At 38.2% G+C, this 18509-nt stretch overlaps 1 protein-coding gene across 3 annotated transcripts in view; it reads right to left on the reverse strand.

The window, feature by feature from the left end:
• Positions 1 to 18509, reverse strand: part of adcy7 (adenylate cyclase 7) — a 66767-nt gene that overhangs the window by 21486 nt on the left and 26772 nt on the right. For all 3 annotated transcript variants that reach the window (XM_075464940.1, XM_075464919.1, XM_075464929.1), the window contains exons 2-12: positions 12744 to 13507; positions 9173 to 9370; positions 8744 to 8908; positions 8204 to 8353; positions 6767 to 6927; positions 3511 to 3622; positions 3026 to 3153; positions 2521 to 2679; positions 1975 to 2107; positions 1434 to 1625; positions 650 to 693 (exon numbers count right to left, since the gene is read on the reverse strand). In XM_075464940.1, coding sequence (XP_075321055.1) covers positions 650 to 693; positions 1434 to 1625; positions 1975 to 2107; positions 2521 to 2679; positions 3026 to 3153; positions 3511 to 3622; positions 6767 to 6927; positions 8204 to 8353; positions 8744 to 8908; positions 9173 to 9370; positions 12744 to 12908 — 1607 coding nt within the window. In that variant the 5' untranslated portion in view covers positions 12909 to 13507. The remainder of the gene's footprint in view (positions 1 to 649; positions 694 to 1433; positions 1626 to 1974; positions 2108 to 2520; positions 2680 to 3025; positions 3154 to 3510; positions 3623 to 6766; positions 6928 to 8203; positions 8354 to 8743; positions 8909 to 9172; positions 9371 to 12743; positions 13508 to 18509) is intronic.

The raw sequence follows: 18509 nt of genomic DNA on the forward strand, positions 1-18509 counted from the left end.
AGTGTTGAATAGCCAAAAGTAAAAGTCAGCAAGAACATGCAAACTTTTTGGACAGGGAGCCTTACTCAGAGTGTTGGCTTGTTTCTTGACATGGTACAGTGTAAAGCAGCTAACTTGAACAGTGGAAAGTACACTAAAGGGGGTTTTACTGTCATCAGCTGATCATATTCCACACTACCACATTCACTCCAGTGTGTATACGTATTGTATCTGTTACTGTTGCTTATGTCCACATGAAACCACAGAGCTGTCTCACATAACAAATACCAAATCAATGCCCTCAAATGTTACCATGATTACCACCACATGTACTGAGCTGACAGTCTGCAATAATGTAATGACCACGTAAAAGCTCTCCTTTCTATAAGCCCAGATAAGATAAATTACCTAATATAATTAAGTAAATGTGATGGTAAGATGATGAATACAGATCCTGTGAACAGATGGGAAAGTCCTGGCAGAGAATGCTGCTCTCTTATACTCAATCACTCTGAAGCAATGATAATCAAAATGCCATTGAGTAAGAGGATTTTTATTCTTTTATTCTGTGGTGAATCTGCGTAAAAACACTTATATTCGCACAGAGTTTAACATTCAATCCCAGTCACACAAGAGCGTTGCTACTTTCTGTAGCTCAGACTTGTCTTACCTATCAGTGATCTTGGAGCCTGGAGGCGATCGCAAAGGAATGTCCTGCGAATAATGGGGACAAAATTCACACTATAAAAATGTGTAATAGTTTGAGTGTTAGAGGCTCGATCCAACAAAATCCAAATTTTTTAGCATTTTGATTTGGAAATACTTAATCCCCTAACTGTGTGCATTTCATATTTTTTAGATTGCTCTCGAATGCTAACACTTATCAGAGACATTAAAATTGTTTGAAATCACTTTGGGGTTTTTTCCTACCAAAAGTTGTGTGTTTAAAAGGGTATTTAAAAAAATGTGGGTAAATCTACTAAAATAAGGCAATTAAAGCTTGTCCCACTGCATGTAGTAGTGGGTTTATCATTCGTGTTCTAAGGGCTAAAAGTTACTCGTCTATCTACCAGAGGACATGTATGTTACTACAACAACATGAAGGGGTGGCATTACACTGGATCCTGCAGGCTGTGTTGGACCACAGTTTCCAATAATCACAATTCTCTGAAATAATCAGGTAAGCTTACTACTTTTCACTAGACTGCCCATGTTTACCCTACATAGTGGGATAGAAAATAAGCTTCCAGTTGTCTTGGTAACAAAAAAATAAATTGTAAGGAGGGTTTCCTGGGCAGCCGTTCGGTTGTCATCAGGACCAAGGGTCAAAGTAGATGAGGCCTGGCCTCTCCCAAAACATACTATCAAAAATCAATAGACCTTTCAATAAATGCCATCTTAATGACAACTAATAATCATTCACATAAACAATAATTAGAGTCCTCACAGCTTACCTTGAAACGAGTCTTGCCATTATTAACAATGGTGTCTGGGGTAAAGCCCTCTCGGCTTTGGAGATGAGCGAAAGGTTTGACAGCCCCCCAGGATTCAAGGTAGCGAGTCATACGCACAGATGCCCTCATCTTCAAACCATCATTCATTCGAGGTTTAGGTGCATTTCGTGTGTTCAGTGATGGGTCCTTGGACTAAAGACATATATATTTATATATAGAGAGACACATACTGCTCATTTTACAGTCATTGTACACAGTTAGTTTTAATATATAACTTTGTTTGAGTATGTTCTAAATCATAAAAGTTCTTCGGGAACTCAGGAACAGCGCCGTGGTTTAGTTTTAACAGTGACAGAATACATTTTTAATGTGACTACATCATGTTTTAGAGGAATTTTGGGAGAAACATCGGAGAGTCTTCCAGATTTTGCTGTTGTGCAACAACATAACTAGAATATATGGTTTATGGTGCAATACCTGTCATAAATACAAAAAAATGCCAACAAAATGATAATTTCTCAGGAAATATATGTGATCATACCCGTGGATCGATGACTAGATACGTCTGGACATTGAGCTCTCTTAGGTATGGGTCCCTGAGGTGGCCATTGCCCTCCTCCACTTCATAAGCCTTGTTGAGGTGTTTCAGAGTTGCCTCTGTGATATGGACACGGCTGGCCAGATGAGGGAAACAAACAATGAATTATTTGGTAAAAAAAAAATTTTGGTAAAACACTTATTCTTAATCATTCAGTGTCAGTATCCCTAAGTTATTCATTCTATAGTCTAAAGTAGTTCTGAAATGAATCCTTTCATCATGAACCCAATAATTGAACCCAACATGATGGTCCTTTAGGAGGCTTTGGTTTACAGTGTTGTTTTCATTGCTCTGAGAGCATGTTATTATGTCAGCCTTAATTCATTGCAGTGAAGACAGACTAAATAGAAGCAACAGATCTCTGCACCATACTAAAGAGTTCAAAAGGAGGCATGAACCTCAGCTTGTGTAAGACAATATAACAACATGAAATCTAAATGTGTATTAGGTTTATGCAACAAATAGAAATACAAAAGTAGAACTGCTTACCCTGGGAGGCCTCCCGACTCCATATGATTGGCCAAAGTCACATCATGAGACCATACATCAAACTGCCACTTTCGAAGGCCAATCACACCGCAGAGCACGTTGCCTGAATGAACGCCAACTCTCATATTGATATCTACCCCTGTGGCATCCCGCACCTGCCTGAAAAAGTTGTCAAGCAACAATAAAGCTTGTTGTTGCCACATGTGTATGTACATGTATATGTGAAGCCTCATTCACTCTCTCTGTGTGTCAATATGTACTGCAAAAATATGTATGCCAAACAGTCTATGGTGCATAAAAATATGTAGCAGATTTTTCTGAATTATAGGTTTAGGTTACATCCTTCTATTTCAGAATAATAATAAAAATCTGAGAATAACTTGCTTTACAATTTTCAATATACCACACTGCATTCCATTTGGTTACCCAAATACAAACAACCAGGTTGTATTTCCGTACTTCAGCCAAAGGTTAGGTATAGGTATAAGTATTTGGTATAACTCACTTGATGGCTTCACACATGTCCAGGCCCATCTTGACACAGTTCTTAGCATGCTTAGGCAGTGACACAGGCAGCCCAGACACACAGTAGTAGCAGTCGCCCAGGATCTTGATTCGCATGCATTCATTTTCCTGAGAAGATTGAGAGGGATCCACAACAAAATTAGTTTTATGAAACCAGCATTAAAGAAAGCATTAACTGGCATCAAACTGCCCAAAATATCAACAAACTGGGTTGAAAATGCCTTTACCAGGCTTTGATTCTTTGCTGAACTGCCAGACCCTGATTTTCCATGCTAAGGGTCTAAAACAGGAAGCTTCCTGTCACTAACATGACCTATTGTAATAATCAGATTATAGTGGATACAGTGCTTCAAGACTCAAATTTATGTTTGTAAGTATAACAAACACTGGCTTCTAAGCCAGTTAGTAAACTCTTTAATTATTAACTCTGAGGAAGACATAAGCAAATTCTGAGAAACACCTCACCTTGGCAATTTGGTCAAACTTGCCAAACAGTTCATTGAGCATAATTACAAGTTCCTTGGGAGAACAGTCACTGGCCAGACGGGTGAATCCAACAATGTCAGCATACAGAATACTGAAAGAAACAATTGTCATTTAGAATTTAACAATTGAACACATAGATATCAAGAAATGATGCAACTTCTGACTAAAATATAAAGTATTAATTAAAAAATGCAGACACCATTGGTGATTTGGATATATTTCTGTACACGTGCATCAAATACAAAGGAAATCCAATTTGTATCTGTTTTCAGTGCAGATTCTATTAAAAACATTGTATTAGACATCATATTTATCACTCCGTTGTAGTCCGAATCTGAATTTCATTACCGATAATATTATTGAAATTCAGCTAACGAGCTCTGATAATACATCCAATGACTTGTATGCCACATGTATGATTTGTACCATAACCCGCCTGCCTAAAAAAGACAAATGCTGGCAGAGCATCCCTGTTTTCCTCCCCTAAATGCTTTGGCTTTTTTCAAATAGTCAATCAACTATAGAAACTTACAACAACCTTGTGTAATGGCATCATTAATCAACCAGTGTGCAGTGAGCTAGAGGATATAAAGGACCACTGTTTGAGAGCCTCATGTTTGGGCAAAAAAATAGGATTTTTTTTCTCCGAGTAGCACCATAAGTCCCTTATGATCCACTGTGGACATTGTGGCCTGTGATATGACATGAAACCTTTCAAGCAACAACACCTGGCCCATTTCCCACTAACCTCCAGTACACCAGATCAGTGACTGATTAAAAGGCCTGTCTGATTCAATGCTGAATCATAGCCTACGCATCATTAAAGCTACCCTTCAGCAAACTAAAGAGGAAGAGTGATATTTTATTTGACCTTTCAAAGACCCCAATATTACAATAGGAAAAACAGCTAGAAGTTTGGCAAAAGTCCAAGCCAAAGATAGCAGCTGACTCTTTGTCTAAACATGGCAGATCTCTTTGGGAGTTATACCCAACTATGATAACATGAGCCTCAATGAACACAATGCTCATCTCACTAAATTACAAGATTTGTTTGCAGATTTGTGATAGGATGCAAGAATGTAGATTATAACGTGATTGGATAAATTTAGTTTGGCTTTGATCATTTCTATTGATAGGAACTAAGTCCTGCATAATTATTTCCTAAGCATAATTATGCAGACATCAGCTAAATCTGAGTATACAGTATCTCAGAACAGTATACAACAAATCAAGTTCAACACAGCCTGGCTTTCTTTGACAAAAACCTGAATCTCCACTCAGATATAATGGGGACTACAACAGTAATATTTGTAATTTGTAATATTTGCACATGGCAGTGAAGAAAAGGATGATGGGATTAATTCATTGTCTGATAGACACCTTCTGTATGTACATTTCTTCTCAGACGCTGTATGGTCAAGAAATGTAAACTCAAAGGTTATCAAAAAATGGTCAGATAAGACAGGGTTATGAGGGAACACTGTTAACTGTTCACTCTCAATGCCATAAGTCAGCATGAGATCATAGGTATGATTAAGACAGCGAGTTGGTCTGTGAACACTTTGAGAAAATCCAATAAAGTCTAATATAGAATTAAAGTTAATATTTAGGCAACATCTACATGAATAATAAAGTCACCCACTACAATGACTTTATCTGTACTCATCACTAACTGTGATTAAAAACTCTGAGAATTCAGACAGAAACTCAGAATAAGGGCCAGGTGGATGATACACAACAACAAATAAAAGAGGTTTTCCACTTTGGGAAAAACTGAGAATTAAATATTCTCCAGTGGAGAATGGGTTTTTGGCGCTGCCTAATCAGCGAAGGAACAGAGATACTGCACAATGTTGAACTGTTCCTTGACCTGACTGAAAATGGCCAGGTGCTTCATGAGACTACCAGGACAGCTAATCACTGGGTTGGCAGAGGTAATTACAGGGAAACAGTAAAACACCCAGTCTATCAGTCAACACTTTTCTTACTGTGATCCTAAATGAACATAATGGCATATACTGTCATAATGGCCTCTTGATTAAGGAAAACTTAAAGCTTATAAATCTTTAACTTTGTTTCAGATTAAAGCACCTTAATAAACAGCAGAGATTATATACTAAAAGCAGATAAATGTTGTATCCATTTAAGGTACTGTATGTTGAACTTTAAGCTTTATTTTTTGAAGAATATGCACCTTAAAAAGTCATTCTGGGTCACAAATAAAAAAAAATCATAATAATCCAGGGGAAAGGTGTTTCCAATCAATTTGAAGTGATCTAAAATACTGTTTATTAACTTAGGGCAGGCACTGTATCTTATCTACATTTCTAATAAAAAAATAAATAAAAAAAATCAGCTGGTATGCCATCTGGCAAAATTCAGTTTAGGCTGCTCCAATATCTGTCAGCAGTTGTTAAATTAATGAAACCCTCATACAGGATAGCTGTATCTGGGTCACTGCTCTGGAAGCAAAACAGACATACTAATCTCCATCATTATGAGAACTGGTCAGGGAAATCTGCTTGAAAAATGTTTTTGTTTTTTTTTTTCCATTTTGGAGCCTTGCTTGTTTCATGAAGCACAAATACAAAATTTTCCAAGATTTATATCAAGAACTGACAAAGTACAATGAAGTGTGAGAGCTTGTGAATCCTTTGGAATTTTGGATAAAGAAAAAACAACTTAAATTCAAATGGCAAATCGTGGTGTTTTATTTCATGATGAAAATGATCCAGTATTACAATATCACTCACTCTGTGAGTGGCAAACATTTTTAATTCTTTTTTTGATCAGTCCTGAACATCAGCGAGGAGGCATATCAGCTCATTAATCCATACAAAACAACTTCATCTCAGGGAAATTGGTGGCTCCATCACGACTTCTTGATTAATGTCAGACTTGCACTTAGTCATTTGAAAAAATGTACTTATTTTTCTGAAACCGTTGCAGGCTTATGGTTGTTGTCCTGATATGTGACCAATTTTCTGGCAAAATTCCCTTCACGGTATGGAAATTTTTCTTTAAAATTTGCTGGTATAGTTCAGAATCATTTGATAGATTGATGAGGGCAAGATGTGGCAAAATAGGGCTATAAACCATGACACCATCTCACATGAGTGATATGTAATATCTGTGAGATCAAAATAAGATGTCCAAAATAAAGAGTCTTTAGAAGGGCTAACTAATTATCAATGGGAAAAACAAAGAAAGGGTTTTAAAGTTATAGCGCTTGTACCTGACATTCTCATGTCTCTTGACGTAAAGGCTGTGGAAGTTGTTATCTTTGACCAGTCGCTGTTGCTCTTCTTTATCTTTGCAGTCTCGCAAGCGCTCCATAATGGCCAGTTTCATTTTCATGGAGATGTAGACAGGGAGCACAGACTGCAGCAGGTTTTCCTGGAAACACACACACACAATATTAGTGATATAACTGCGATCACAATGAGCCAGGAAATTAAGCTTGTAGAAATTGCAGTCAATGTCTATCGACAAGTGGTCAAGCCTTGAATAGGAATAAAGGGCTAAAAGCCCCAGATCCAACCTATGATTACATTCGATTCAGTTCAAATAATGAAAGATTACACACACACATATGTATTTTGTGCATGTCTGTTCATCCATGAAGATGTGTTTGTGTGCATGATGCGGCAGTTTCACCTGCTTTCGTTAACTTTGGACGATATTCGTGACTTGAGAAATTTCTCTCATAAAGCGAGATCATCAAAAAAAAACGGGGGTGGGGGGTATATATAAATAAATGAGTAAAATAAAGTGGCACTTGCAGAGATGTTTGTGTGTAAATGAACAATATGGAGCCTGACATAGTGCTTCTGTAAATGTTTTCTATGTGAGATTATTTGTGTAAATTTGTACTCCTTTATGGGAAAATATAAATGTCACCAAACGCATGCAGAGAGACGCATTTGAATCAATTCAGAGAATTTTATAAAATTTGATTTCAAAGGGGGTAAACGTAATTTGAATACCATTTTTGTCACTCAAACTCTGCTAAGAAACATTTCAGCGTACCAGACTGGGCTCTTCCTGTTGAAATTTATAAGGAAACGCAATATGAGTTTGTCATTGCATCACATATTTTTTTTTCCTCTTTTTGGCTAACTTTGGCGATCCTCTTTTTCCAGCATCTTTTCAAATACAACAGTAGGTTTAAATGTTAATGATTCTATCATCCCTTTCTGTCGTGCTAGGCAACACGGCAGCCTCAATGTCAGCCTCTTTTATGTTCTTTACTAAGCAAAGACACAGCAAATGGCAAAATGGTAAAATTGTTCTTAAAAAGGCCTCGAAAGTCAAAACAAGTCTGCACAGATGCGTCTCATTTAAAAGGCATCACAGGAAAATCTAATTTGTGAGGGATTTGTTCGTCGCAATGAAAACATCCAGCAGAGAGCCAACATGAGAGCAGCCAAAGGCACAGCTTATAAATGAAAGAAACGCATGGTGATAATGAGTACTGATGGGCTATGTCTGTAATGTTTCTATTCAATAAGGTTTTCATAATACAGAAAATGCAATGAAAACAGTGGCAGCGAAAGACTCCACATTATACACACAGTAGTGTGTGATCTTGCAATGTGACACAGTACACCTCTTGTATATGCATTTCATAAAGCACCACTCTTTGAAGGCCATTGCAGTACAGTATACAAACCTGTTGTCTCTTTTCTATCTCAAGCTTCATCCGCATGCTCAGGCACCTCAGAGTATCTTTGAATGTCTGCCTTAGTGTTTTCTCCATTAGGACCTTATGAAAGGCTCCCACTGCATTGCCACACAGAAACACTACTGCATTGGACAGCAGCTAGAGAAAGAAACACAGTAGCGGATGTTAGAGCTACATCTGAAACATTTGTTATATGCACACAAACAGGCCTATTATCTGAACTTTTGTGGTACTGCTGGATTGAGCAACCATTTGCTTAACTGTATGCATACACGTAATAATTCATGACTGTTTATCTTCACTATTTGTCAGTATTTAGACAGCGCATCTAAATGCTACATATTTACATTAAATTAAATGATTGGTTCTGTGTGTGTGATTCGCTCTGATTATTTCTTTTGGCTACATCTAATATGAAAATAAATCTTGCCACATAAATCATACAGATTTAACGTTGACACAGATCATTATGTTAGCAGTGCAGTAAAATCAAAAAGCCTTCTGTAGCTATTCTTCAAATGCTTTTACCTGATTGGCAAGGTTAGGGGTAGTCTCATTGCTGTAAACTGTGAGGTGCAGTGTGAGGGCAGCAAGGTGCGATAGGGAGGAGATGACACTCAGCACCACGGCATACCACAACTTGAATGGCAGCATGGTATATACAGTGAAGATGATAAAGAGGAAGAAAGGCACCTGGAAACATAAAGGTAAGTTCATTCAGTACTTTCAAATAACCATTTATTGCACCTATTTACAGATGAAAAGCTTGAGAATAATTCTTAATAAAACTAAAGTGGCATTTACGGCTTTATCACATCTATTTAGGCAGTAGTTGGACAAAACTGGATTTTCTATAATCCGACATGTGAGATTATGTAGCCTGAGAAAATCATTTTATAAAATGCAGTTGCAACAAAAATATAATCCTAATCTGAGCCCTGCAGGGAGGCGAAGTACCTGGTCCCATGGCATGATGATAGGGCGGTTGAAGATGAAGGTGTATCCCAAAATGAGGTGTGTGGCCCAGACAATCAGGCCGAGCAGACGCCTCCATCGTTGTGAGAGCAACTCTGTACACACCAGCAAAAATACAGCTAGGAACACACACAGGCTGCCGCTCACCACGCTCACAAAGGCACAATGTTCCTCCGCTCTCTACACCAGCAACCAGGGAGAAAAATAAACACACAAATAACAGTCATATTTACATATAGACTTGTTTAGTTTATATTTTAAAATCCTCAGACAGTCTTCTTGTGTTTGGCATGTGAAATACTGTCTGTGCAGGAAACCCAAGGTATGGTATTCCACAGAGCACTAATTCAAGTCATATTAAAAATGCATGTCAGTTTTTACAAATGACAGTTTCTTGTTTTGTAAACCAGTTTTTCAAAGATTGTTAGCTAAACTAATATCAATGAAAAGTGAAAAGGCACCCTCAAACATGTCTCTAACAATAGCACAGAATTTAGGCAACACCTTTTTAACCTGTTATTGCTCCCACCTATCCGTGGATTTGGTGGAATTTACATTCAAGTTGATCAAATTTTTGCTCTCAATAACCAGTTTATTGATTGGGTATTATCTGTGAATTCATGCTTTACACTTAAAAAGAAGAGTTGAATCAGAGCTGGATGCACATGAGAGGTAGCGATATTTGACTTGAAAACTCATGCTTATGTAGGATTACTGAGTTTTATTAGTCACATCTGTCCCTGAGTAATGTTCTGCTTGTTCAAGGTCACAGTCTTACTCATTGAGTTAAAGTACACTGAGAGGTAAGCACAAGGGAAATGGAGGGGGCATTTGTAAGTGCGTGTAAAAAAAAAAAGCCCATTTAAAATGGCATGATGCATGTGGGTGAATATCTGTTTGTATATACATTTTGTGCGGAAATGCAACCAAGGAAGCAACAAGTGTTTAAACAAGTGTGAGCTTCGTGTGCAATTGTTTTGGTTTAAGTGGATGTAAGGGTGGGAGTTGGAGGAAGAGCACGAGAGAAAACAAGGGGTTAAAAGAACACTCAAGAGTGAGACAGATGCACAAAGTCAATGTTAATAGATCTCCATGCGTAGAAGGCCATCGCTGCATTGTATGCTGAGCTTTGTGGTTACCATGGCAGCACTAGAAAAGGCCAGATCTCAACTAAACCACTTTCAGCTCCCAGTGTAGCCGTATGTCTTGATGAAACCTTTTTGGCAGAAAAAAGGAGGAATCCAGGAAATAAAACTGCATGAGCAGATACAATGAAGTTCAGCACATGACACACCATGGAATAAGAAAAAAAAAACAAAAACATTAAAACCAGCTGTATTCTTTGGTTCTAAAATGTTTGCATTTTACTTTTCTTTTTATTGGGGAACTTTTGATCTTTTGTTTCTATGAAACAGCATTGTCACTGGCAAGTGAAAACAAAAGGGTGCCTTACAGTAAGCTAATTGATTTAAAAAAAAAAGAAAAAAGCCTGAGATTATTAGCAAAAGCTGCAGTGGCTAAGAAATTGAAATGGGGAAAAAAACTAAAAAGATGCACATATATGTTGTGTGTGGCATTAAAAAAGACCCAAACGAAAGACTGCTCATGATGTGTGCTTAAAACCGGATCTCCATTCAGTCAGGATGTAAGACTAGAGTTAGAAGATGCACTTTGAACATCAGTTTGTCAAGTTCTACTCTCAACAATGCTCTTCATTGTATATCCATGACTGAAGAGGGGTTATATAAGGGGACACAGACTCTCTGACTGTGGCAGCCACCCCTTAAACAACATTGTGCCTCTCTTTTAAATTTAACAACTGTGTTATACAAGCTCCATTCCAACATTTTTTCCAAACTGTTCTGTAGCCCTGGCAACTCAAACTCTGGCTCAACCCTTTGTGTGCAAGAGTGACATCTAAAAAAATAGAAGGAAACAAGAGCACGAAGCACTAAGTTATTAACTGTCAGGTGGCAGCCCAGGGAGTAATTGAATTTTGCATATTTAATGTCATCTCTGTATGTTTATTCATATGTTGCCTCAGGTTGTAATGGGTTAAATGGACAAATAAAGCAAGATGAAAAACTGTTTGAGTGTCCATGCATGAGCAAGATAGACAATAACTGTGAGTGTGTGTATATATATAAACGTAAACATGAGCAATGGAGACATTGTCTCGGAGTGACACAAGAGAAAAAGGGAGTGTGCCACAGAGCCTGCAGCAGCACAATAGAAGGAAGGTTAAGTTGGTTTTTCCAACAGGGAAAGTAATATAATCTATGCTGACAGAAGCTGTCAGTTCAGTATATGACCGGACTCAATGAACTGCTGCTTGCTTTAGCGCCAAAATCAACAGTATGTCCCCAATCAGCAGAAATCAGAAGCATGAAAACCCTCTCTGTTTTCTGACAGCTACATCATTTTATCCTCCATTTATGTCATTTCTATCATTCTGGCTTTGACTGCTGTTTTCTAATACAAAGAATGTGCTTTTTGAGCATAACTTTGAACACTCTGACCTGGCCCTCCTATCTCCATGTGGACTGAAGTTCATATAATCTCCCTCTGGGATAAATGTTAAAGTATCTTTTTATATAATTTAATTTAATTCAAGTCTTTCTTTGTTGTTTTCTTGCATTTGAAATATAAATACATATCTAAGTTGCCCTCTTCTTTCATCTATAAATGGGGACTAAAATAAGTATTACTTATTTTCCTGTCTATTTCAGTATTGCCCTCCCCCACACTCAAAAAGGTAAAACAATAACTCACTCGTTCAGGCTACTCAACAGCTGGTAGTGATGGGGAGTTAAAAGCTTTACGTAAGTAGTGGCCAAGGTTAAAGACAGTGTTTTATTTATATGTTATAAATGTTATAAATGAGAATATCTGCAGATCGGAAAAACAAATCTTAGTAAAGGGATAGGAAAAGGTTTCTTATCAAGAGCATCTTGGTTGGTTATTAAATGGGTTTATGGGTCAAAACTGTGTCTGTGCAAATTAGGATTGCGCATCAAACATGATTTACCGGTAATCAATCAGAGGGGAAAACTTTACATCACTGCGGCTTACTGCAGTTTATGATTATAAGGGCTAGCGTTATACTTATAAGATATTTTACCTGTTCATATAACTTTCATGGTCGGATGCCACTTGTGCTGAAGAACATACATGCAGAGCTCAGGAGCATCACTTCTCTTAGCTTGTTTTTTTAAGAGTATGAAAAACTAGTTTACAGATAACCAAATACACTTAAACCACAGTAGAACCTTGTTTTTTTCTTTAATTATCATGTAATTGTGCTAATGTGCCTTTTTTTTATTTTTATAAATACATATGTAATCAACCTACCCAGGACTGCAGATGTAAATAAGCGAGTCAATTCTGGCACATTTATACTATAGACGTAAAAGATCGTACTGTCAATACTGTCTTTTATTGAGCTAAACGAAAAAAGAATATACATTCACATTTATGTGCGACTTAACTGTGATGTGGCGGCAAAGTGTATTTCACAATGTGTATTTCCACAAATGTTGACGTGAAAACTCACCAGTCCAAGGGCAAAGAAGAGGATGAGGAGAACTCCACAGTAGAGCATGGAGAGGCCCAGCAAGAGTACCAGTGGCTGATACTGGCTGATGCAGGAGAATTTGCGGTACAGCGCCTCATTTTTGAGCTCCTGGTCATTCAACAGGTACTTTCCCTTGGCTGGCATGGCTAACACGCCTTACAGAGACATAGCAGGTGTAAACAGAGAGTCCCAGAAAGCAGGAGTGTCTGTCTCAACTACTTACTTTGTGTGAGTAGGAGAGAAGAGTGTTAAAAAAAAAAAAAAAAAAAGTCCAGAGTTCAAGATTTGTTAGGAGCCCCTTGTTAGCTCATGACACTCAGGGGAAACTTGTATCTTTCCTTCGCCGTGGCATCTTGATTGTTGTTATTTCTCACAGCTTTGCTCTACCTTTCTCCACAAGTTGTTCTTTCTGTATTTCTCCCTTTCACTCAGTGACTCTCCCCCCCCCCCCTTTTCTCTAGTCCTTTTGTGTCTTCTATCCTCTGTCTGCTGTTGGTGAGCAGACCTGCTTCATCCTTTGCCAACTACTGTGTTGCTCCCATCAGTGGGTTTGAGTAATAAGCCTGAGGCTGGGAGACACTGAGGAGGGGAGGAGAGCTTAAGAAAGGGGAGGAAGGGGTATGGAGGATGAGGAAGAAGAAAACAGGAGCTGTTGAGGGGCGCAACAAAGGTCAGCTGTGATCCCACCAGGATTTAGGATGTAACGGAGCAAAGGGGTCAGCAGCTCAAGTCCTTAGAGGCACCTGGAAGGAGGGGGAGAGAGTAAGACAGGGGGCAATAGAGACATTTTGAAAATTATTTCTAAAGCTCTGATAACATATACAGACAAATAAAATAAAACATAGAACTATCCAAGACTTTTTAAAAAACCTTCCTATGCATGCGTCCACATTATGAATGGCATTAATTACAGCTTGACTTATTGTAAGGCATTCTGCTTGCATGCTTCAACATACAAAGAAAGGCCGTGTTATCAGGAAATTCATGTGACTCATAAGGACTGCTGCGAGACCGAGACATAAATATCCGAATTGCTCGATGAGTGCAAGTTCTTTTTCATACCTGAAGTACGCAATTCCAGAAAGTCCTGTCTATCTGCTGGCTCATAACTGCCACAACTTTCACATGAAGCAGTCATAAACATGACTTCACTGGTAATAGGAACAGTTACTCATGTGTCATGGAAGGAACATCCAAATAACTGTCTGGCCAGCTGAACAAACAAGACAGATATGTGGCTATAGTAATAAGAGACACACAAGCCAAAGAGAGGGGAACTTGGGTCACCTTGAAGACTGCCCTTGTTCACCTGCTCATAGTGCGCATCTGTGGTTAGTGCATTAAAAACAACAAAAACAATCCACTTTAACTTTTTGTCATTTTCATAATTCTTCCCATTATGATGAGAAACCAACAGTAAACACAAAACAAAAACTGTAAAATCTGTGCTTCATCTTCTATCTTTCTATGAATAAAATATCTGCTTCTTGTTGAGTTAAGGGTCGTGTTGTACTTCCAATGCTGAGTCTGAGGGATGATGTCAGATAAGCTCTATCAAAACATACACAATGGACACGGACTGCTGTTATTGCTTATATAGTAATTAAAAAGCTTTTTGACTGCACAGCAGGAGGTCTTCATGAAAATACTGAACTACGGCTGGACATCATAGTCAGAGAACAGAGACAAGAGCAATGAAGCTGATTTTAAGACAGCCCAAAACTCACAAATCCTGCCAAAATCCCTCTATAAATGATGACATTGTAAAATAAAGAGGAATGAATATGCATGTAGCGGTTCAATTCTAATGAAATAAGAGTTGCATGCATTCATTTTGGGAAACAAGACAGGACACTGGCTTAAAGCTCAATAGAAACACAGTGAACTTCGCACTGCTGTCAATAGAAACCTAATTTCCTGCACTTGCTCTGTGGATTCATGTTTGTTTCCAATATAGAAACTGCAACAGATGCTGTGTCATAAAAAAGGAAGAGAAAAAGAAGGCAAAAAACGGGACAGTACACCTGTTTCTCACTGTGCTAGTGATGCATCGGAAGCAATGGGTCACTCTTAGTGATAAAATGCTGTGCCGCAGAATCAGAGTGATGACTGAAGGCATTTTACAACCACCTTTAAATTTCCCTTCCACAGCTGCTGCTGGACAGAACAACAGCAGTCTGCTTTTCGCAGTCTCAGATAATGGACTACTGACAGTGTGATGGGAGACTGTAAAAGGAACAGGGGCAACCAGAGAGGTAAAACAAAGCATGCAGGGGTGGTGGGGGATCATGCCCTCCACTTGCATCAATAAAATGTCCTGTGAATTCATCACTTCATCTTAAATATTTACTTCATCATCCATCTAATCAGAGTGATTGTTTAAGCCCTGTTCTAAATAAATACGTCTGGATTCTTACTGTTTCTAAAGAACAACACTGGTAAACCAGCAGGTAAAAAAGGCCACACAGTACCTAAGTAAAGGATATTCAATGACATGATGCCTCTAACCTATCCTGCAACATCAAGCCAAAACTTCAGTAAAATGCTCTCAAATCAAATATTTAAGGGGGTTGTCTAATCTTTACATGATCATTTGACATTTCAAGAACACCGATTTGCCAGATGTTAAAGCTCCAGGCCCTGACCATTCTTTTTATGCTTCAACTCCAAAGTTACCATGGCTAGAAGAAAAAAGCCGCACCATCTGACCTGTGGTTGTGGTGCAGTACTGAGCTGAGAGGACTAACAAAGCTGTACGCCTCAGCAGAGTCTTTCAGCGGGCAGGGCAGAAACTGTGCCACACTGATCATTTTCATTCTAAAAGCTTGGCAGCTGAGGGAATCACACAGCACTCTTGTGAACTGGCGTCACTGAATTCTTCAACAGCGACCATACTAAACCAACTGACGTCACTGTGCGCTTGTTTCTGGCCTGCAGGAACATAAAGGCCAGAGCGTCAAACAAAAGGGTGGAAGAAGTGTTACGGAGACTTGTTCTTTTGGTGGAGCGCTCAGGAAAACAACAACTTGTCTGGAGGTTCTTTAGGAAATACATGAGGAGACTAATAAATTGAAGCAATCACTTCTCTTGATTTATGGTAGATGACTTCAGTTATTAGCCGTGTGAATCTTTTAGTTGCTTTCGTGTTTTTAACATGAGAGTTTAGGTAATTATGGCATTTCTATCATCTAGAGTGCAAAATGCAAAACAAAAAGGTTTTCAGCTGTCATTTTTCTACGGCCTTTTCTAAGATAATTGGTCACGAGCAGGTGCTTTAACAAGTGTTCATCTCTGATCTGGGTCATATAACCTGCTGCAGAGCAGGTTAGGTTTCCTGCATAAGTTGCCATGGGGATATCATCCCAATATGTGAACCAGCTTCATAACACTGAAAACCCAGAGTTGAACCTGAAGTTACCTCACTTACCAACTTCACCAAACCTTCCTCTAATCTAAAGCCTTTTTACAGACACTAAACAGACAGGTCTTGTTCCAAAACAAATTAGTTTGCTTTTATGGTCTCCTTTGTGCTGGCATTCAGAAAGCTTGGAAAAAAAAAAAAAAAAGTGGGACAAAGAGTGACCTCTCTTAAAGAAAAGAGGACCGCATTTCCCAGCCCATGCTGCACAGATTCAGGGTTAAAGGTGATGGGGGGAGAGGAATGACCAAATATCAGGGCTATTCCGTGTAAGTTCAACTTCTTTGGGGGTTGTTTTCCCTACAAAAGACAGTATGTCACCTATAGTCTTGCTAGCCACCTCAAAGTGTTTCCAGTTAGAGCCAATTATTTTTGTTTTAAACAACAAAGCACTGGCTCCAGCACCAAAAATGCAATTCATATTTTGACATCACCAGTCGCGTCTTTGAAAGTCGCCCTGTGCTGTAAAGCGCAGTATTCACAATCATCCTTTGCAATTGAATTTCTAAAGAGTGTTTGAAAAAAATGATGTTTACATTGTTGAAATGTCTAAATAATGTAATAATTCTTATGTCCTTTTTGTGTTTGTTGAACATCATAGAAGCCAAGCTAGGAAATGCTAAAGCCAACATTCAGCACAGTTTATACATATGGTTTATACATAGATTTCGTTCATAAAATCTAATTATGTTAAATAAAAGAAAACGTTCAAATCATTAATTTCCATAAAGACTGTGTCGGTCAGCCTTTGGTACAAACTATAACCCCATCAGACTAGCTTGGGGTTAAGACTGCAAATGTAATCTTGCAGGAGCTGGCATATACAAAAGCCTCTCCATAAACAGATGACAAATGTATGTACAGAAATGCACTCATGGATTAGATTACGATTCCCTGTCTTCTCCCATCTCTCCTCTCCTCCCAGTACTGTCTACTGGTATTGAATTAACCACATTAACCAGAAGGAACAGCTGATACCTAACAATATTATCAGGATGCTATTTCAGTAGTGATTTAAGCTTTAAATGCCATTGCTTATAATAAATACAGGAAGTGCAAGCAAGAGCACCACGTACTCGGAAGCTGACTGTTACTACTTAAACATTTCACATGCACTTACAGTCTGCTGCACCGCCACAAGTGAGCCACATTTTATTTTTTCTGCTTGACACAAACAGCAGTTCGAAGAGGAGTTTATTGATTTAAAGAAACACAGAGTTTAAATCTAAACATATCAGCCAAGGCACAAATCCAATATTGAAATAGCAATGATTTAATTAGTCTAAGCCATTTCCTGCTCATGTGCAGTTTGGATTTGAAGACACCTGCACTCTCGCATAATATAAGTCACACAAAATGAGAAGGTCAGAAAATGCTTGCATTTATCAGTTAGTTGGGTCATGCTCAAATGTAGCACTGAACCCAGTGCTTTGAAACGACAAGGTTATGGATGTCCAAATCAGTATTCGGATGTTTCAAATAAGAGATGTTGGAAAAGTCAAGAATCTGGATGTTGTACATGGACAAGAATTCATTCAAAGTTTAAAACAAAATAAAAATGTTCCAAAAACTGAGCACCAAATCACCCACAATGAGTTTGGAAAGTTACCTTAAAACTTAAAGCAGCTCAAAACCTCAAAAATTCTCTTTTGTTTGATCAACATTTCTGACAAAAGGTGTTCAATGTAGCGACTGTCATGACGTTCCTCTTCAAACTACGATTGTTTGCCAGACATCATCCCAGTCAGGATCCATGTATGAGTGATGGACAGCCCTATGGTATGGAAGAAGATTTTCTTTTCCCAGTTCATGTGATTTTCAAATCATTTTCAGGCTTTTAAAATCCCTTCACCTAAAGGGTAAAACACCACACCCATTCCATGTCACGTGTTTTCAAATTTGGGTCCAGAAATTGATGTTAACAGCAGCCAGAGTTGAACTTACGTTACAATTAATCAAATGTCATTGCATGAAAAGGGAATTTTATTAGTTAAAGTAATGAATTGTATCCTCCAGATTAGCAGCAAACACATATTTTCTCATATTATTCTCAAACAAATGTTTGCATGCCACAATGCAGTAACGCTCAGAATTTCATTTTTAAGCACAGAATTTGTAAAAAGTTCATACAAATATGTAAATCAAGAAATTGTGTGATCAGAACATCCTGATAAACTGTTCAAAGTTCAAAGAAATCTTCCAATACAAAACTTCCACCCCACAGAGTCTGTTGTTAAACTCGGATCATTTGGCTTCTTGTAGTGTGTTAATATAGCCTGAACAATGCCTACACTGACAAGTCAAACACAATCATGACCCATCTCACA

Source organism: Odontesthes bonariensis, chromosome 1 (genome assembly GCF_027942865.1).
Source record: "Odontesthes bonariensis isolate fOdoBon6 chromosome 1, fOdoBon6.hap1, whole genome shotgun sequence".
Taxonomy (NCBI): domain Eukaryota; kingdom Metazoa; phylum Chordata; class Actinopteri; order Atheriniformes; family Atherinopsidae; genus Odontesthes; species Odontesthes bonariensis.